Below are 22,387 nucleotides of genomic sequence, written 5' to 3'. Positions count from 1 at the left end.
AGGAATGTGTGCTGTATATTTTCTGTAGGAGGTGTCTTTTCCATATCGTTGCTTCATGTCCTTCAAGAGCGTTGAGGTGATGGGAGAGAAGGTATAGTTGGAACCTGCTTCAACTTACTTACAGGCTGTTTCTAAGGATTGAGGTTGATTTGTTTCAACTCTAGTTCTATGTGTTTTGACAGGCGAGTGTGTAGTTTAGGAGGAAGGAAGTGTATTTTTCTGCCATTAACTATGGACTTCTGTGTGCATGCAATAATTGGATGAGGTTTTGAAGTTATCCAAACACCCCTTCCACTTTGGGAGGTCATTGGGCATGGAGCTGTGGGGATGCTATTTTCATGGAAATCTTGTGAACATCCTTAAATTATTTTCTCTCTCTAACCATTCACAAAGCTCAGTACAGAGTATCTGCTTCAGGAAAATGTTATTAGGCAAATGTCTATTGTGGACTATACCTTGGAGATGATTGAGAGACAAAGATAGGTTAAATAGTAGAAATATTAGTTCTATAACAGAGGTATTTAAACTGTGGCAGAAGTTTTAGACATGTGGCTTAGGTTTATGATAAGAGGAAAGAATATCAACAGGGATTAGAAGGGTTTTCTGGTAGGGATCTAGAACACATTGGCTGATAGAGGCTGATACCTGTGATGTTTAAGAAGGATCTGGAAGAGCACTTGAATTGCCAAGTGCTGGTAAATGGGATTTCTGTGGGTAAGTAAGAGCACACAATGCTGGAGAAACTCAGCAGGTCAAACAGTATCCTTTATATTGTAAAGGTAAAATACATAACAGGCATTTTGGGCTTGATCCCTTCATCAAGGCATGGAACAATGTCAGCAGTGTCTGAGAAAAGGAGGAGGTGTGGTTGCAAAGGCAGGAGGGGAAGGGAACGAGGGGACAGCAGCGATCAAGGGGAGGAAGGATGGCTAGGTGAAGGGAGGGGCAAGGGAGGGAGGAGAGCTGGAAAGGGGAAAGGAAGGAGGGAGGAGAAAGAGGAAAGCAGATTAGCAGAAACTTAGTAGTACTTGATGAGTACTTATGGAACAAGACAGGTCAGGTGACAGATGTATGTGTAGGCAAATATTTTGCATCCAGTAACCATAACCGCATTAGCTTGAAGTTAATTATGTTGGGATTCTAAATTGGAGGGAGGCAAATTTTGTGGAAATGAGAAAGAATCTAGGAAGAGTGGATTGGGATATGTTGTTTTCTGGAAAGGGTGTGTTAAGCAAGTGGATGGCCTTCAAAGGCAAAATTTTGAGAGTGCAGAGTCTACATGTTCCTGTTAGGATTAGAGGCAAAGTTAACAGGCATAAGGAATCTTTGTTTTCAAGGAATATTGGCAATTTGGTTGTGGTGTGTTGAAGTAGCAACAAACAAGCACAAAACTCAAAAGTCTGTACAACAGGCTTTATTCCAGTAAAAGTCTGAACACCAGTTCAAGCCTTGGTGGCTCCCTGTGTGACTGGCTCAGGAGGGGCCAGCTCAGATCTATATTCAGGTCGGCTGATTGACAGCCAGCTAGGTGGAGTCAATCCCTTAGGTGGACTTCCTGCAGGTACAGAGATTTTCCCCCCCCCCCTGCAGTAGGCTGGTGGTCATACCGCCACATCAACCCCCCCTTAAAATTGCCCTGGGGGCAGGGGGTAGGTGTGTGGAATGGTGTCGGGTGGTATTTACAAATTTAGGCAGTCCGGTGGCCGTTGGAGTCTCTGGGATCGTCACAGGTCACAGGTCGGTAAGGGTGTGGTTGCTGCCTGAGGGTTGGCTGGGTACAGTGTAGCTGTGGTGGGCATCAGTGTGGGCAGCATGGTGTCTATCTGTACGTCTGTCCATGGGGGAGGTGGCTGGGTGGGTGTGGTCCACCAGGAGTGGAGTTTTCTGGAGGGGTGGAGGGAGGGGTATGGCCCCTAGTTCCTGGATGGGCCAAGGGTATCGGTATCCATGTTGGTGAGGTTGGCTCAGGCAGTCATGATGCTGGGGGTGGGGGGGTGGGGCCCCTGCTGGTGCCAGATCCCTGATTGAGAACATGTCCTCATGGCCACTGGGGTTCCTGATCTAGGCATAGTTCTGGTTGGCATGGAGAAGGAGCAATTGCTTGACCAACGGGTCAGACTTGTCGGCCCACATGTGTTTGCAGAGGAGCACCGGTCCCAGAGATGTGAGCCGGGCTGGGAGTGAGACTTCAGTCTCCAATTTCCTGGGGAATAAGAAAAGGTGCTCGTGAGGGGTCTGATTGTAGCCATGAAGAGCAACCCAATGGCATGGAGTGTCTCAGGAAGGGCCTCTTGCCAGTCTCTGGAGCTCAAGACCAGGAGGACTGCCTTCCAGATCACCCCACTTTGTGCTCCACCTGCCCATTGCCCCTCAAGTTGTAACTAGTTGCTCGGCTAGTCGTAATGCCTCATGCTACCAGATACTGGCACAGCTCCTCCCTCATGAAGCTGGACACTCAATCACTGTGGTTGAATGCTGGGTATCTGAACATGGTGAAGATCTGCATCAGTGCCCTGATAACTGTGGCTGTGGAGGTGTCAGGGCAAGGGATGGCGAAGGGAAAATGGGAGTATTCGTTTACGACTGCGAGGAAGTAGATGTTCTTGTTCATGAAAAGAAGGGGGCCCCTGAAGTCAATGCTAAGCCATTCGAAGGGCCGAGTGGCCTTAACGACATGGGCCTGTGGCGAGCGGAAGAAGCACGGTTTGCACTCCGCACAAACCCTGCATTACTTGGTCATGGTCCTGGCTTCTTGTACCATGAAGGGGAGGTTCCAGGACTTGATGAAATGGTACAGGCGCATGACGCCTGGGTCACAAAGGGTGCTGAGCAGCACCTTACCTTGGTCGGACTGCATCATGATGCAGGTCTGGGATAGGGCATCAGGGGAGACGTTGAACATCCCCGGTCTGTACTGGATGTCATAGCTGAATGTGGCCAGCTCAACTCTCCAGCTCAAGATCTTATTGTTCTTGATCTTGACCTTCTGGGTGGTGCTGAATATGAAAGCCACTACGCGTTGGTCGATGAGGAGGGTGAACTCCTGCTTGCCAGTGGGAGAATGCTTCCACAATTGCCTGGGCCTCCTTTTCAATGGCAGAGTATCTGAGCTCGGAACTGTAGAGGGTCCTGAAGAAGAAGGCCACGAGTCGCTCACCTTGGTTGAGGGTGGCTGCGAGGGCAACATCAGTGGCATCGCACTCCACTTGGAATGGGGTGTCCTCATCCATGGCATGCATCGTGGCATCGGCGATATCCTGCTTGATGGGAGTGAAAGGTGCCTGTGCCTCGGTGGGAGAGGAAAGTTGGTGGCTTGGGCCAGTGGGCGGACCTTGTCCGAAAAATAGGGGGCCCACTGGGAAAATAGGAGAAAAGCCCAAGATGCCTGTGGAGAGCCTTGAGCGAGTGGGAGGGGCAGTTCCATTAGTGGACATATGTGCTCTGGATCAGGACCAATAACACCATGTTCCACGATGTACCCTAGGATGGTGAGGCGGGTGATGCTGAACACGCACTTCTCTTTGTTGTAAGTGAGGTTCACCTCCTTGCCAGTCTGGAGGAATCTTTCCAGGTTGTCATCGTGGTCCTGCTGGTCATGGCCGCAGATGGTGACATTGTCCAAGTACGGGAAGGTCATTCTTAGATTGTGCCAGTCTAACATGCAGTCCATCTCCCACTAGAAAACAGAGACCCCATTAGTGACCCCAAATGCGACCCAGTGGAACTGGTAGAGGTGCCAGTATGGCTCAAAGGTGGTATATGGCTTATCCTGGGCATGGATATGGAGTTGGTGATAGGCCGACTTTAGGTCAATTGTCGAGAAGACTTTATAGCGGGCTATATCATTGGCCATGTCAACTATTCGGGATAGTGGATAAGCGTACAGTTGGGTGTACCGGTTTCAGGTCTGGATGACCATCCTTGGTTTGCTACCCACTTTTACCACTAGGACTTGGGCTCTCCAGGGACAGGTGCTGGGCTCTATGATACCTTCCACCAGAAGCTGCCTCACTTCTGCCCTGTCGGCCACGCAATAGTGCCTTCTCTTAGCAGCTATGGGCTTTCAATCTGACGTAAGGTAGTTGAAGAGGGCAGGAGGGGTTACCCATAGCATGGAGAGGTCACAGGTAGATTGGGGCAGTTGCTGGAACTGTGTGCTGTGGAGTGTGAGCAGGGGGAGAGGACCGTCAAAATCGAGGGTAAGGCTTTGGAGGTGGCACTGTAAGTCCAGCCTAAAAGGACTGGGGCACAGAGCTGGGGCATAACCCTGGCATGTTCCCTCCCCCACTGTCAATTCCACTGAGCAGTGCCCGAGGACAGTGATGGAGCGGCCCTGGGCTGTGAAAGCAATGGAAACATTTGTTTGATAAATTTTGAGTTTTAGTGTCCGGGCTACATTCGGATGCACGTAGCTCTCAGTACTATAGCTATCGAACAGGCATTTTGTTACCTTCCCATTGCAATGTCCATCATTGAGCAGCCGAGTCCATGCAGAATGTCCCTTTATAAGATGGTGGACGCTAGGACCATCTAAGGATCTGAGTCACTGCTTCCCAATGTATGAGACGAATAGCAGCCAGTGGCTTCCTTCCAAGGTGTGGAGTGCGTTGGGTGGACGATCGGGTATGCACCCATGTTGACCACATTGTCCTGTTAATGTGCAGTCAGGGCCTGGCTAGCCCAAGATGGTAGTGCCTGGTGGACGCACCTGGCGTCGGTGTGGATGGTCGACCCGACTGGAAGTGAAGCTGGAGGTGACGTTATCTGAGCGAGCGGAAGTGGGGTCTTTGGTGCAGGTGGAAGTGGCATCTTCGATGTGGGGGATGTCGTCCAGAAGATGGCGGCACCCGGGGTGAGCACACTGAAGTGACATCAGTGGTGTGAGCGAAGTTCGGGAGGGTTCCCAGCTGGTCACAGAGGGCCGCAGTGCTTCTGACGGGCCTGGAAAGGTACACCTTTGCGAAGTGACCTTTCTTCCTACATCAGGAGCAATGCAAGTTCCTCGCTGGGCAGCTTTTGTGGGATCACCTGTCTGACCCACACCAGGACCCGCAGTACTTACAGGGGCAAGCAGCACCGGCAGCAGCGATTGTCTCCTCTACACCGCGGTTGTTTGCATCTGCCAGACCGGAGGTTGGGGGAGTCAGGCATTAAAAGCCTCTGCATGATGAGCTGCAGCCTCCAGGGAGTGGACTACCTCCATTGCCCTGGTAAGTGAGGCAATATTTTCTTCTAGCTGCTTCTGTTGGGCACTGATACGCAGGTGTCCCAGATCAATCTTTCAACTTTCCCTTCGGTCACCCAGGTCTCAGCCAGGCACGGGCGTGCTAGCTCACACAGGGCCCCCAGATAGGCATCTGACATCTCACCTGGCTGTTTGGACTTGATGCTGAGCAGGTACAGGGTGTAGACAACGTTTGTCAGGGGCTTGTACATACTCTCCAGGATGGCCATCACTGGTTCGTAGTCCGTGCAGTCCTTGATGGCCTGGAAAGCTTATGGACCCAGCTTGGTGCGGAGCACCATGAGCTATTTCTGGTTTGTGTTTATCACCTCAGCCTGCGTTTCGATGATCGCCGCAATTGCGTGCTTCCAGATCTCAAAGCGTGATTGGGCATCTGGGTGTTGGGGGTAAATCTCCAGGCTCCCAATAGTCAGAAACCTCTCCATGGTCTCTCTTTAAAATTTTTATTGGAATAAATTGTGGTGCACTGAGGTAGCAGCAAGCAAGCACAGAACTCAAAAGACTATATAACAGGCTTTATTCTAGTAAAGGTCTGAACACCAGTTCATGCCTTGGTGGATCCCTGTGTGACTGGCTCAGGAGGCGCCAGCTCAGATTTATATTTAGGTTGGCTGAAATACAGCCAGCCAGGTGGAGTTAGCCCCTTAGGTGGTCTATTCAGCTCAGCTGATTGACAGCTGGCTAGGTGGAGTCAGCCCCTTAGGTGGTCTTACTGCAGGTACAGAGATCACCCCCTGCAGTAGGCTGGTTGTCATATCACCACACTGGTCAAAAAGAAGGAGGTGTATAGCAAGTAAAGGCAACAAGGAGCTAATGAGGTACTTGAAGAGTACAGAAAATGCAAGAAATTACTCAAGAAGGAAATTAGGAAGTCAACAGGAAGACATGAGGTGGCTTTGTCAGATAATGTGAAGGTGAACCTGAAGGGTTTCTACAAGTATATTAAGAGTAAAAGAACAATAAGGGAAAAAATTGGTCCCCTGGAAGATTAGAGTGGTCAACTATGTGTGGAGTCTCACATAATGGGGGAACTTAAACTGTTCTTTGCACCAGTATTTACTCAAGAAACTGGCATAATGCATAAGGAAGGAAGGGAAACAAACAGAAGTGTCATGGAACATATGGAGATTAATGAGGTGGAAGTGCCTGTTGCCTTACAGCAAATAAAGGTAGATAAATCCCCTGAGTTGGATATGATAATCCCTCAGACCTTGAGGGAGGCTAGTGTAGAAATTGCCGGGATTTTTCCAGATATATTCAAAATGTCCTTGGGCATAGGTGAGGTGCCAAAAGATTGGAGGATAGCTCATATTGTCCCATTGTTTAAAAAAGGCTCTATGTATAAATCAGGTAATTATACACCTTTGAGCCTGATATCAGTAGTAGGTAAATTATTGGAAGGAGTTCTGAGGGATAGGATATATAGGTATTTGGACAGCCATGGGCTGATTAAAGACAGTCAGCAGGGCTTTGTGTGTAGGTCGTGTTTAACAAATCTTGCTGAGTTTTTCGAGGAGGCTACCAAGAAGGTAGATGAAGGAATGGTTGTGGATGTTGCCTACATAGACTTTAGTAAAGCCTTTGACAAGGTCCTGACATGGGAGATTAGTTCAGAAGGTTAAGACAGTAGGTATCTATGGAGAGGTTGTAAACTGGATTCGGAATTGGCTGTGTGGTAGAAAACAGAGAGTGGTAGTGAATGGTTGCTTCTCAGACTGGAGGCCTGTGACTAGTGGTGTACCTCAATGATCGGTGCTGGGACAATTATATTTGTCATCTATATCAATGATCTGGATAATAACGTGGTAAATTTGCTCAGCAGGTTTGCAGATGACACAAAGATAGGAGGCATTGTGGACAGCGAGGAAGATTTTCAAAGCTTGCAGAGGAATCCGGACCAAATGGGAGAATTGGCCAAAAAATGGCAGATGTAGTTTAATGTAGACAAGTGTAAGGTGATGCATTTTGGAAGGGTAAACCAAGGTAGGACATAGAGTAAATGGGAGGGCACTGAAAAGTATGAAGGAACAAAGGAATCTGAGAATATAGAAGCATTGTTCCTTGAAGGCAGCATTGCAGATGGACAGGGTTGTAAAGAAAGCTTTTGGCATCTTAGCCTTTATAAATTGAAGTATCGAGTATAGGAGTTGGGATGTTACGTTGAAGCTTTTTAAGACATTGGTGAGGCCAAATTTGGAATATTGTGTGCAGTTCTGGTTGCCTAACTACAGGAAAGTAATCAATAAGATTGAAGAGTGCAGAGAAGATTTACGAGGATCTTGCCAGGTCTTCAGGAGTTGAGTTATAGGGAAAGATTAAACAGGTTAGAGATTTATTCCTTGGAGTGTAGAAGAATAAGAGGAGATTTGACAGAGGTTTACAAGATTATGATAGGTGTCGACAGAGTGGATGCAAATAATCTTTTTCTACTTAAGGTCATAGTTTTAAGCTGATAGGGGGAAAGGTTTAGGCGGAATATTGGGGGAAAGTTCGTCACTCAGAGAGTGGTGGAAGTGTGGAATGAGCTGCCATCTGATGTGGTGAATCTTAAGTTTTAAGCATAGTTTGGATGGATATATAGATGGGAGATATCTGGAGGGTTATGGAATTTGACTAGGTCAATGGGACTAGCAGAATAATGATTGGTACAGACTAGGAGGGATGAATGGCCTGTTTTCTGTGTTGTAGCATTCTGTGGTTCTAAGATTATAAAAGGCATAGAGAGAGTAGATAGCCAGGACCTATTTCCCAGGGCAGGAATAGCAAACACCAGAGGACATGTGTATAAAGTGAAGGGAGGGAAGTTTAGGGGAGACACCAATGGACATGTGTACAAAGTGAAGGGAAGGAAGTTTAGGGGAGACACCAGAGGACATGTGTACAAAGTGAAGGGAGGGAAGTTTAGGGGAGACACCAGAGGACATGTGTACAAAGTGAAGGGAGGGAAGTTTAGGGGAGACACCAGAGGACATGTGTACAAAGTGAAGGGAGGGAAGTTTAGCAGAGACATCAGGGGTAAGAGTTTTCCACAGAGAGTTGTGAATGCCTGGATAGGGATGGTGGTGGAGGCTGAAACATTAGGGGCATTTAGAGAGACGGGTACATGGATGAAAGGAGGATAAAGGATAGGGTGGGATTAGTATTTTTTTAAAGGAATATATTGGTTGGAACAGTATCAAGGGCTGGGGGGACGACATGTGATGTGGTAGAGTCAGTATGTGGAAATGGACTCTCCCAGGAATTAGTAAAAAAAAGTGCAAAATAGGCAAAGTATAGTAAACCAAACTTATTAAAAACTGCTTAAGAACTCCTTTACAATGCTCTAAAAATGTCACCTAAAAGAGCGAAGACCGATGCTGGCCCGTCGCAAACACAGACGGAACAACGACAAGATGAAGAAAAAAGGCCTACCTTCTCCATGGATCCAGGAGGTGAGGTGAGAGCTCATCCCAAGTTGGGTTGGGCCCTTAAGGGGGCCGTTCTTTGCTCCATCTTTGCTCCACAGCACCATCACAGCTGCTCCTTCAAAGTGGAAGAAGATGCGCTTGCTCGAAAAGATGCTGAAGCCAGCAGTATTTCTGCTGGCTCAGATAAATACCAAGTGTTATTCCAGGTACAGGAAGAGATTTCTCTCCGATTTGCAGGCCAGCAATGAAAGAGGAAGAAGATTAAGAAGAGGTGACAAAATAGATGAAAGCTTTTAATGATAAAGGTAGGAAACTGAAAATGGCACAAGAGGAAGATTGTACAAATGCTCTTATTAAAAAAACTGAGGGAGATAAAAACTAATATGAAAAAAATCAGAAATACGAATGAACAATTTTACAGAAATTGCAAAATAATTTGGACAATGTAGATGAAAGAGGCTGGTATGGAAGATGTACAGAATAAAATTGTGAAAGTGGAGAATGAGAATGATATTGCCTCTAGCAGCACAAGGTGTTAAGGATAGACAAAGTCCTTTGGAATTTCATGAAACAAAGATATTTTTCTATCTGACATAAGTTTGGAGTTGCTGAAGAGAAGCAAAGCATTTAACATGGTGAAACATGCTTTATCGCAAAAGAATTACTGATTTATTCTGCATCATCCTGCTACTTTGAAGATTGTCCTGCAAGGTGGACAGAACAAGTTCTTTACAGATCATGCTTGTGCAGAAGAATTTGATGAAACATTACCAGCTGAACAGCAAGAGGAAGTTTGAAAGTGCTTTGATTAATATAAAGAATTTTTAAAAATTACTTTATAGATAGTGTAACAATATTAATATTTGGGGAGAATTTATAAGATTTAGAGTAGGTCACATGCATTTACACATTTTAAAACAGATCTTATTTGAAAGACTGAAGAAATACTGAAGATTTCTGGAGAATGTAAGCACCTTTCACAAGTAGGTGTTAATTGAACTGAGTCATAAAATGAATGACCATTGTTTGGAACTGGAGCAGGGATGACTACAAGTATCTTTCTGCAGAGTGCACAGAAAGGTCAATCTTAGGTTGTTTACCTAAGATAACAACAGATGGGAGCAGAACAAAGAACTCCTGTTGTTTGCTGGAGAAGGTGGGGTTTTGCAAGACATGAGTCACATGCTTTCTTTGGAGTTTCTGATGGAAAAGAGAGTGAGTTGAGTTAACAGCTCAAAAAGTGACAGCACTGAAAAAGTGCAATCCAGGAAAAACTGTTTGAAACTGTTGAAAGCAGTAGATGGCTGGAAGTACTATCTGTCTGATGTTTCTCTTGAAATAGAGGAAGGAATGGAACTCTGTGGTAGCTTGAAGAAAGAGGTTACTATCTGGAAGACCCTGATGGGGCAAGTTTCATCAGTAAGACATTGAGGTGACTAGTGGTGGTACCTCAGTTGTGGAAATTCTGGAGCAACAAATATCTCTCTCTGCAAACCTTACAAAAAACATTTACCTTTCAAGCACCAAGCCTGGTGAACTTTATACATGTTAAATTCTGTGCATAGTATGGTGATTGCCTGCAACCAGAGAACTTGGAAGAAGGAGAAGTGTGACTGGACCATGAACCAAATAACTTTTCTTAAATCCACACACACACATTACATACACGTGTGCTTAGAATTAGAAGGGGTTAATTTGGGTTAGAGTTAAGTTAACATTTGATTCTATTTTCATGTTTGAAGTTGATTAAAAATAACTTTTGTTTTGAAAACCACTTGTCTTGGTGAATGTCTACAGCTGCTGGATTTTGGGGTCCTTTGGGCTCGTAACAATAGACAAGACTGATAATGGTAAGCATCGGGGGTGGGGTGGTGGTTGGAGGGCTGACTACTGAGACAGCGCAACCTGTAAAATGGAGGGGGTGTAATGTTATGTATTAGTTAAACATTAAATAGGGGGGATTTTTGTTTTTTTTTCTTTTCTTTTTGAATATTTTAATTGTTATAAAGTTGAAGTGATTATGTACAATTCTTTTATTTCTTTTTTCTACCTGGATTGCTAAGAAGGATGACCTGCAATGAATATTTGGATGACCAAGGAGGTACAGGAAGAGAAGTAAAGGGGAAAGGTTGTTGGTTTTGGACTAAATTAAATATCAAGATCAGTAGCATATTGAGTTTTCTTAGTTTTAATGTGAATGGGATGAATTGATATATGAAGTGGAAGAGAATATTGACACACATTAAGAAAATGAATGTTGATGTAGTTTTTTTTACAAGACACTCACTTAACTGAAATAGAGCATCAGAAATAAAAAAGAGAGATGGTACCGTTTCTTCATTTAAAGCATCATGCAAAGCAGACAAAGGAAACCATGATAATAATGGACTTACCAGCAGAACTGCGGTAGAAAGTTGGAACTGATCTATTCCACATGGATGAAAAGAATTACTTGCTGGTTATTGATGATCTATCAAACTATCCAGAGATCGTGCTGCTTCCTAATATGTTTGCTACCTGTGTGATCAAATATACAAAATCAATCTTTGAAAGACATAGAATTCCTCAAATTGTCTACAATGACAATGGACCATACTACAACTGAAGTGAATTCCAGAGCTTTGCAGAAGTATATGATTTGTAACATGTGACTTCAAGTCCTCTGCATTCACAATCAAATGGTAGAGCAGAGAAAGGAGTTCACATAATTTAACAGTTGCTGAAGAAAGCTCTAGACAGTAGATCACATCCGTATTTAGTTCTATTAAGCTACAGAGCTTCGCCACTTGAATATAGCATGTCACCTGCTGAGCTTCTGATGGGACATAGACTACACACCACATTTTCCTACTCTGCAGACCTAAACAAGAACAGAGATGTTGAAGATGTCAAACAGAAACAAAAGTGTCTGCGATGGAGACAAAAGGCAAACTATGACATGACAGCAAGATGTTTAGGGCCACTGGCACAACATGACACAGTGAGATTCAGAGATTCTAAAATTTGGGACAAAAAGGCTACTGTTTTGGAGAAAGTAAATCCAAGATCCTACACTTCCAGAACAGCGCATGGTCAAATGCTGAGGAGGAATCAAAAGAGCCTGCTGAAAACACAAGAAGCACTGCAAAAACAGACAAATGCTGAAGATCCAGCCTGCACAGCAACAGAGGAAACACCACCAGTTGGTTGTTTTTCCAGACTCTTTTGTGTAGTCTTCCAAAGGCGCTATTTGCCTTGGCGAGTCTGTTGTCTATCTCATTGTCGATCCTTGCATCTGATGAAATGGTGCAGCCGAGATAGGTAAACTGGTTGACCGTTTTGAGTTTTGTGTGCCCGATGGAGATGTGGGGGGGCTGGTAATCATGGTGGGGAGCTGGCTGATGGAGGACCTCAGTTTTCTTCAGGCTGACTTCCAGGCCAAACATTTTGGCAGTTTCCGCAAAGCAGGACGTCAAGCGCTGAAGAGCTGGCTCTGAATGGGCAACTAAAGCGGCATCGTCTGCAAAGAGTAGTTCACGGACAAGTTTCTCTTGTGTCTTGGTGTGAGCTTGCAGGCGCCTCAGATTGAAGAGACTGCCATCCGTGCGGTACCGGATGTAAACAGCGTCTTCATTGTTGGGGTCTTTCATGGCTTGGTTCAGCATCATGCTGAAGAAGATTGAAAAGAGGGTTGGTGCGAGAACACAGCCTTGCTTCACGCCATTGTTAATGGAGAAGGGTTCAGAGAGCTCATTGCTGTATCTGACCCGACCTTGTTGGTTTTCGTGCAGTTGGATAATCATGTTGAGGAACTCCCACTAGACATTAATCAACCAGCAAAGCTAACAAATGCACCTGTGCTAAGGAGATCCACATATGTTATTAAAGCATTTGACAGACTGAATCTCTAAAGAAAGAAATGCACACTTATAAAGTTTGTGCTGCTGATGTTCGTGTTGAAATTTAAATTGAAATGAATACTGTATTAGTGTGTCATGTGGTTAGATTAAACATCTCAGGGAAAGGGTACGTATTGATAAAGTGCAAGTGCAAGTGGTAACTATTAGAGGGAGTCAGATGAGCTGTTGGAGCTTGGGTTAGATTAAAGATGGATGCTTCCACAGATGGTCATGGGTTGTGCTAATAACGTATAGTTGTTTTAAAATAATACAAGTTTCTTTATTACAATAAAAGAAACATCACAGTCTGGGAGAGCTATTTACCATCAGTCTATTCAGCTATCTCAGCACCTTCTTCCTTGAAATAGTAACTGCACTGTTATGAGCCCAAAGGACCCCAAAACCCAGCAGCAGTAGATATTCACCACGACAAGTAGTTACTTAAACAAAAGTTGTTTTTAATTATCTTTAAACATGAAAACAGAATCAAACTTTAACTTATCACTATTAACTTAACTAACCCAACTTAACCCCCTTCTAATTCAAAGCACACGTGTATGTAATATGTGTGTAAATTTAAGAAAAGTTCTTTGGTTCACAGTTCAATCTCACTTCTCATTCTTCCAAGTTCACTGGTTGCAGGCAATCACCATACTGTGCACAGAATTTAACATGTGTAAAATTCACCAGGCTTTGATGCTTGAAAGGTAAATGTTTCCTGCTCAGGAAGATTCTTGTAGCTTTGCAAAGAGAGATGTGTTTTTCCAGGATTTCCGCAACAGAGGTACCATCATTAGTCTCCTCAATGTCTCTCTAATGAAACTTTCCCCCTCAGGGTTCTCCAAATTATAACTTCTTTCTTTCAGGCTACCACAGAATTCCTTTCTGTTCCACTTATTTCAAGAGAAACATCAGACAGATAGCACTTCCAGTCATCCGCCATTCTGGAGATTCTGATTCAGTTCCAACAAGCTTCTCCTGGCTGACACTGTTTAGTCTCTCCCTCTCTCTGAGAATCCAACTGCCAGCCACATGTCCTTCTCTCTCTCATTTACAAAACCCTTTCCTTCTCCAACAAACAAAAGGAGTTAGTTTTCTGCTCCCATCTGTTGTTTTAGGTAAACAAACCTCTCAATTACCACTGAGTGAGCACTTTGCAGAGAGGTCAAAAGCCTTGCAAAAAGAGTCCAACTTGACTCCAGTTGTTCTTCCAAAACAATGATCTATTCATTTCATGACATCATTTCAATTCGCACCTATTTGTGAATTGTGCATAGCATTCTCCATAGTTTCTGCAAAGTCACTGAATATGAATTCTTCAGTATTTCAAATAAGATCTGTTTTAAAGTGTATGTCTGTATGTAACCTTCTCTAATTTTACCAATTTATCTCCCAAAATCATTTCCAAATATTCCATCAAAGCACTCTCTTTCCTTCCCTGACTCCCTTCAACATCTAGCACTCGGCCTTCCACAGTGATGACTGATGCAAAATACTCATTTAATTCTTCTAACATCTCCTTGTCTTCCAGAAATCTCCAGCTTCATTTTCTAATTGTCCTATATCTACTCTCACCTTTCATTTGCTCTTTTACTCTTTATATATTTGAAGAACCTTTTCATGCCTTCTTTGATATTATTTGCTAGCTGACTTTTATACTTCATCTTTTCCCTTATGTTTGTTTGAGTTCTCATGAGTTACTTTTGCAATTTAAAAAAAAATTCACAACCCTCCATCTTCCCACTATTGTTTGCTTCTTTGCATGCCCTTTCTTTTGGTTTTATGTTAGCTTTGACTTTCCTTGTCAGCCAGTTTTGACATTTTGCCACTCGAATATTTTCTCTTTTTTGGTATGTATTTATTCTGCACCTTCTTTATTTTTCGCAGAAATACCATCCATTTTTGCTCTGCCTTCGCCCTTACTCATGTCCAATTTACTTTGACCAGTTCCTCTCTCATGCCCATGTAGTTCCTTTTTCTCGTCTGAAATACCGACAAATCTGACTTCAGTTTCTCCTTGTTAAATTTCAAATTGAATTCAACCATATTGTGATCACTGCCCCCTAATGGTTTATTTACTCAAAGCGCTCTAATAATCAATACACAACCCGCAATCCAGTAGAGTCAATCTCCTCGTGAGCTCATCCATGTTGTTGGCTTTCTAAAAATCCATGTTGTAGGCTTTCTACAAATACTCTCTCTTGAGATTCAGTCTCAAGCTAGTTTTCTCCATCTACTTGCATGTTAAAATCCCCCCTGATTACCATAACATGCATTTCTGACATACATTTTCTATTTGCCCTTATAATTTGTTTTTTTTTCAAATGATCTTATAACATAACAATTACAGCACGGAAACAGGCCATTAGGCCCTTCTAGTCCGCACCGAACCAAACACCCCTTTCTAATCCCACCTCCCTGCACAATGCCCATAACCCTCCATCTTCCTCTCATCCATATACCTGTCCAACCTTTTCTTAAATAATACAATTGACTCCGCCGCCACTATTTCTCCCGGAAGATCATTCCACACAGCTACCACTCTCTGAGTAAAGAAGTTCCCCCTCATGTTACCTCTAAACTTCTGCCCCTTAATTCTCAACTCATGTCCTCTTGTTTTAAACTTTCCTCCTCTTAACGGAAATAGTCTATCCACATCCATTCTGTCTATCCCTTTCATAATCTTAAATACTTCTATCAAATCCCCTCTCAACCTTCTACGCTCCAAAGAATAAAGACCCAATCTGTCCAATCTCTCCCCATACTCCAGATGCTTAAACCCAGGCAACATTCTGGTAAACCTTTTCTGCACTCTCTCCACTCTGTTTATATCCTTCCTATAATTAGGCGACCAGAACTGCACACAGAACTCCAAATTAGGCCGCACCAATGTCTTATACAATCTCAACATCACCTCCCAACTCCTATATTCCATGCAATGATTGATAAAGGCCAGCATACTAAAAGCCTTCTTCACCACCCTATTCACGTGAGTTTCTACCTTCAGGGAACGATGTACCGTCACTCCTAAATCTTTCTGCTCTTCTGTATTCCTCAATGCTCTCCCATTTACCACATATGTCCTATTCTGATTCTTCTTACCAAAATGAAGCACCTCACACTTATCAGCATTAAATTCCATCTGCCATTTTTCAGCCCACTTTTCTAAGCAGCCCAAATCCCTCTGCAATCCTTGAAAACCTTCTTCATTATCCACTATTCCACCTATCTTAGTATCGTCTGCATATTTACTAATCCAATTCACCACCCCATCATCTAGATCATTAATGTATATAACGAACAACAATGGGCCCAATACAGATCCTTGAGGCACACCACTGGTCACCGGCCTCCAACCTGACAGACAATTATCCACTACCACTCTCTGGCCTCTCCCTTTCAGCCAATGTTCAATCCATTTGACTATCTCAAAATTTATACCTAAAGACTGCACCTTCCTAACTAACCTTCCATGTGGTACCTTATCGAAGGCCTTACTGAAGTCCATATAGACAACATCCACTGCGCTACCCTCATCCACATTCCTAGTCACCTCTTCAAAAAATTCAATCAGATTGGTCAAACATGACCTTCCTCCCACAAATCCATGTTGAGTGCTCCTGATCAAACCCTGTCTATCCAGATGTTTATAAGTACTATCTCTAAGAATTTTCTCCATTAATTTACCTACCACAGACGTCAAACTTACAGGCCGATAGTTGCCAGGCTTCCTCCTTGAACCCTTTTTAAATAACGGAACCACATGCGCAATGCGCCAATCCTCCGGCACTATCCCCATATCTAATGACATTTGAAAAATTACCGCCAGAGCCTCTGCTATTTCCTCCTGTCATAGCTGTCTACATCCTGACTACTATGTGGAGATTGTATATAATTGCAAACAGTGTCTTTTTACCCTTGCTATTTCTTAACTCAACCCCAGTGATTCTATATCTTCTGATCCGATGTCGCCCTGTTCTTATGATTTCATGTTGTTCCTTACCAACAGAGCCACATCACCCCCTCTGCATACCTGCCTATCCTTTCAATATACTGGGTTCCCTTGGACATTAAGCTCCCAATGACACCCATCTGAAAGCCAAAACATCATGCCTCCATTATATAATATGGTGCCTGTAAAATTCTGGGGTTTTTTTTCTGCACTCCAACTGGTGTAATATACTACTGAATGCTAATACTAAATTCTCTTCAGCAGTTACTGAATGATAATTTGTAAGATTTGACCATGTATTTCTATTAATCTTTAAATTGAAATGACAAAGGCTTAATACTAATAATTAATTGTGGGGTGATTATCAAATGTGATCATCAAAGATAGGGTACACCAGAAGAGCAGTCGGTTTTCCTCACTAACTGTCAATATTTACTTTGTCCTTTGATATGTTTTTTCAAAAAATTTCTTCTTAAATATAAATGAAGCCTCATGTTAGTTGCAAACTATTTCAAATTACAGATTTAATAAATAATAGATTTAATGGTAGAGTGGAAAATCTTTGGAAGTTGTTTGATATTTTCTTGACAATAATTCTACATTAGGCTATATAATTACATGATATTTGTCTCTGAATTATAGGTGTCTTATTTCACATCAATTTCAAGACAAGAAGAGTTTGAAGGAAATGCAAAAAAAATTGTTCCTTTGTTCTCGATCACCTATTTTCTTTCGATCAATTTTTCCATCATATCTTGCCTGAGGTAAACTGATTTATTTGCAATGAATTTGCATTCAATAACTTCCACAGAAAGCATGTTGCCTTTGTCAAACTGTCAAATTTGTTTTCAGGTTTGACTGTGTGAGGAATAAAATCTGGGTTGCTGCTCTGGGAGTCATCTCAGCTGGACTCGCTGTGCTATCAGGATTTGGGTTGCTGCTATTTTGTGGAATGAAATTTGCCATCAATACAGCCAATGCTCCTTTTCTCATTCTAGGTTTGTTGCATTTATCTCAACACTATAAGCATGACTAATCTTTGAGCAATCGTCCTCCCTACTTGCGTCTTTCTACAATGCACAATGATTTGCCCTTTAACTTTTTTGTCTGATTGTGTTCTTTACCTTATTCTCTTTTATTTCACCTGTGAAATACTTTTTCATTGCTGTCTCTTCCAGGCCAAACTTAATTTTATCATCTAGTCATCTACATTATTTTCCATTTCAACCTATGGCCCTTGCAGTGTTTAAATGTACATGACCTTGAACTCCCATCTCAATGTCCCTTTTTTTCTTCAATAAAGTGAGAGATTTCCCTCTTCCTCCAGTGGTCTCACTCTCTACCTGTCTCTCCACCTCTCCTAACATTTGTCCAATATCCTATCACCTCTTAGCCCCTTTCCAGATCCCCCCCCACAACTTTTCCCTTCTTAAAATATTTGATTTGATGGAGAGTTGTGACCAGAGGTGTTGGCTGACCAGTTCTGTCTGTGGTGCTCCTCCAACATCTCATTGCTTGGGCAAGTGGATAAACCTGCTGGAGAATGGGCTTAATCTTATGGAACAATATTGAGCAAGATTTTGAGATGTCTGTGGGTGAATATTTTGGGGACAAAGACCATAACTAAATTTTGAGGGAGCTGTAGAAAGGGGTAATATTATGAAAATTAAAGTCCTGTAAAATGTTCAAAAATATATAAGAATTGGGATATAGCTGATTTCAGAGTTATAAAATAGGAGGAACAACTTATAGAAAATCTCGATTTGATAAATGGGTCTCTTTTAAAAATGAAATAGTGAGATTTCTGCCCCATGTTTAAAAAAATTGCCTCAAACATCTCTTTTAAACTTTCTTCTTCTCCCCTATATTTAGAATTTCTACCCCCTGGTAAATAGACTCGATCTACCATATTTCTGCCTCTCATAATTTTACAGTATATAATATACTTTAACTAGGTCTCATCACAACTTTCGGTGCTTCAAAGGAAAAAAAATCCAAATTTGTCAAACCTCCCCTGCTAGCTAATGCTCTCCAATCCAGGCAATATTCGGGTGAACTACTCCTGCATCCTCTTCAAGGTATCCACACCCTTCATGGAATATGGCAACCATACTTTAATGCAACTTAACCAAAGTTTTATGTAGCTACAAAATGACCTGACAGCTTTTATATGCAATACCTCGACTGATAAAGCCAAGTGTGCCATTTGCTTTCTTTACCACCCTATCTACATGTGTTGCCACTTTCAGGAATGCATGGACCTTGTCAAGGGCCTTACTAAAGTCAATGCCGGCAACATCCACAGCCTTTGCTTCATCAACTGTCCCAATAACCTCCTCAAAAAACTATAAGATTGGTACTCTCATAACATTTCAAAAGTATCTGAACAAACACTGAGCCTTCAAAGGATATAGACCAATTGCTGGTAGATTCAATGATTATGGATAGGTGCTTGACAATCAAGACAAACAATGGACTAAAGGGCTTTTTTCTGTGTGAAATAACTCTTTGATTCAATTACCTATTTTGATTCCTTTGGCATTCTGATTCCTACTTCTTTCTTTTTAAAATATTTTTTATTGAGTTTAACAAAAACCCTTTACACAAGGTATATTAATGATAACATAAATAAAATCATATAGTTTATATGTTATATATCACATAACTCTTATTATGTCCAAAATCAAGATAATTTATACTTCTCTGATGTGATCATGTTGTTCTGTGATATGATCTGTAATCTGTAGTTAAACCCACCCTTTTACTTGTTGATCTTAATAATGAAAAGGAAAAAAAAAGGAAAAATTATTTTTTTCTCCCTATTAATCTACCCCCTCCCTCTAAACAAGGTTATTTGTATATGTTGTAAATATGAATCGAATAATGGCCCCCAGACCCTAGACAGGAATCCCTGGAGCATCCAAACCACTTAAACCCTCAGATGATGATAATTATCCATGAATGGGCCCTGCATCTTATCAAATTCAGACTTTGCATCTTTAATATTATATCTATTTTTATTCCAAATCTAAATAAGACATAATATCATGTCACTATTGAATGTGAGTAGGTGAAACACTTCATCAAAATTGCTCGTCTAGCTATCAATGAAACAAAAGCTAGGATTCTCTTCTGGGTTGAGGATGGAGATATAACCTCTTCAAAAGAAAAAAAAAACAATGAAAGCAATCAAAGGGAATAATTCTAATTTAATCTTAAGGATCGACAATCCCTGCTTCAATCTTGCACTACAATCATCCAACAGATCTACTGCTATTGGATAGTCATGTCACATGGAATAAATTTTTCAAGTGCATGTCGTATCTTTGTTTATTTACAATGTTTTGGATTTTAATTTATTTTAAACATTTATAATGTAATTGGAATGATGTTTGTTCATCTGGAGCTATGCTGGATCCTGGAAAGTGGAAAAAAATTACGACAGAACATTTGGTAGTCTATTGTCTGAACTTAGCTACAATACTTTGATTTCTAATTTCTTTTAAGCCTTTGTACTGTAATCGGATATTGTGAACAATAATCCTTATGCAGTATTGAATTGATGAGGTCATATTTTAGTCACTTCAATGTGTGTTCATTAACTGTCATTAAGTGCCACTCTAATCTATCATATTCTCTTTTCAACAGGTATCGGTGTGGACGATATGTTTGTTATGCTTGCCAGCTGGCAAAAGACAAAAGTACACAATAAAGTTGAGGAACGCTTGGCAGAGACTTACGCTGAAGCAGCTGTCTCCATCACAATCACCACTCTGACTGATATTCTGGCCTTTTATATTGGCATCATGACACCCTTTCGATCCGTGCAATCATTTTGTGTTTACACTGGTACAACTGTTCTGTTCTGCTTCATTTACAACATTACATTTTTTGGAGCTGTTCTTGCACTGAATGGGAGAAGAGAAGCCAGTAACAGGCATTGGCTGACATTCAGAAAGGTGGAAACAGATTCCAAACCGGGACAATCTACATTCAGTGCAATGTGTTGTGTAGGAGGGGCTTATGATGCAGAATCAGGGGTTGAATCAGAGCATGCAGCTTACTTCTTCTTTAAGGAACATTATGGCCCATTCCTTACAAACGGATGGACGAAGGCAGGCGTGGTGCTCCTGTACTTGGGATATTTAGCCGCCAGTATTTATGGCTGTTTACAGCTCAAAGAAGGGATTGATCTTCGAAATCTGTCCTTCGATGATTCATACGTGATTAAATTCTACGATTCTGAGAGTGATTTTTTTTCAGTGTATGGACCGCGAGTCATGGTCACTGTCACTGAACCTGTAGATTATTGGAATTACAATGTGAGGAATGAAATTGAAAACTGCATGGGCAGATTGGAAAACCTCTCATATGTAGATAGTGATCTGTCAGAGTCTTGGCTTCGAGCTTATGTTGAGTTTAGTGAAAATAGCACAATAGATATAAACAATGAACATGGGTTCATGACAAATTTAACAAAATTTCTTTTCTTTGTCCCTTTGTTCAAACAAGATATTGATTTTTCAGAAAATAAGCAAAGCATTGTTGCTTCGCGGTTTTTCATTCAGACCATTAATGTCAGCAGTTCAATTGCTGAAAAAATGATACTGACAGAATTAAGAGAGATGGTGAAGGAATGCAGAGCTCCTTTACTGGTATATCATTCTGCATTCATCTATTTTGATCAATATCTTGTTATTGTATCCAATACAATACAAAATGTAGTTGTGGCCGCTGGTGCTATGTTACTTGTTGCCTTGTTGTTAATACCTAATCCCGTCTGTTCTCTGTGGGTCACACTTGCTACCTCATCAGTTTTAGTGGGTGTAACTGGCTTTATGGCTCTCTGGGGTGTCAATTTAGATTCAATATCAATGATTAATCTGGTCATCTGCATCGGCTTCTCAGTGGATTTTTCAGCTCATATTTCTTATGCATTTGTTTCACATGGCAAAGAAAGTTGCAATGATCGAGCTATCATTGCACTGCATGCTCTTGGGTACCCCATCATCCAGGGAGCTCTTTCAACTATACTGGGTGTTGTCGTGTTGGCTGCTGCAAAAAGTTATATATTCAGAACATTTTTTAAAATCATGTTTCTTGTTATATCTTTTGGGGCAGCTCATGGTCTTATATTTCTGCCTGTGTTTCTGACTTTCTGTGGAAAGAGTAAAAAGTTAAACAGTAGAAAAATAGACAAAGAAACTAATCATCAGAAAATGTGTTCTCTAAACAATGGGCAGGCAAATGAAATAAAAACAGGGAATGATGTAGATGGACAGACAAATGATGTGTATGAAAATACAGAGCCTTGAGACAAAAATCTAAATGACAAATCTGTAGAAGGACAAGATCAGGACTTCCCATAATGCTATATTGTCTTATAACTTGCCACGCTCAAATTGTCTGCATTACATTGAGAGTAATACAGTAACATTTCTAAAATGATGTTTTAAGTTTGATTACAACTGATAGAGATAGTACAAATTTCTGAGGCACATGACAGAGATGAAGGCCAACGTTCCATTTGCCTTCTTAATAACCTGCTGCACCTGTAACCTAACTTTCTGCGATTCATGCACAAGCACTCCCAAGTCCCTCTGCACAACAGCATGCTGTAGTTTTTCAACCTTTAAATAATATTCGGCTCTTTTATTTTTCTTGCCAAAGTGGATAACCTCACACTTACTAACATTGTACTCCATCTGCCAGACCTTTGCCCACTCATCCAGCTTAACTATATCCCTCTGCAGACTCTCCACATCCTCATTACAATTTGCTCTTCCACTCAATTTGGTGTCATCCGCAAACTTGGCTACACCACATTTTGTCCCCTCCTCCAAGTCATCAATGTAAATGATGAACAGTTGTGGGCCTAACACTGACCCCTATGGCACCCCACTTA

General features: G+C 42.0%; 1 protein-coding gene across 1 annotated transcript in view; it reads left to right on the top strand.

Moving 5' to 3' along the window:
* The window catches only part of LOC138760756 (patched domain-containing protein 3-like), a 46,264-nt gene extending 24,467 nt beyond the window's left edge, over positions 1 to 21,797 (top strand). Inside the window, exons 2-4 of the mRNA XM_069931830.1 lie at positions 17,125 to 17,246; positions 17,335 to 17,480; positions 20,131 to 21,797. Of these exons, the coding sequence (XP_069787931.1) occupies positions 17,125 to 17,246; positions 17,335 to 17,480; positions 20,131 to 21,797 (1,935 nt within the window). The remainder of the gene's footprint in view (positions 1 to 17,124; positions 17,247 to 17,334; positions 17,481 to 20,130) is intronic.
* Positions 21,798 to 22,387: the final 590 nt, after the last annotated feature.

This window comes from Narcine bancroftii, chromosome 1, assembly GCF_036971445.1.
Source record: "Narcine bancroftii isolate sNarBan1 chromosome 1, sNarBan1.hap1, whole genome shotgun sequence".
Lineage (NCBI taxonomy): Eukaryota > Metazoa > Chordata > Chondrichthyes > Torpediniformes > Narcinidae > Narcine > Narcine bancroftii.
This window is presented reverse-complemented; position numbering and strand designations above follow the sequence as displayed.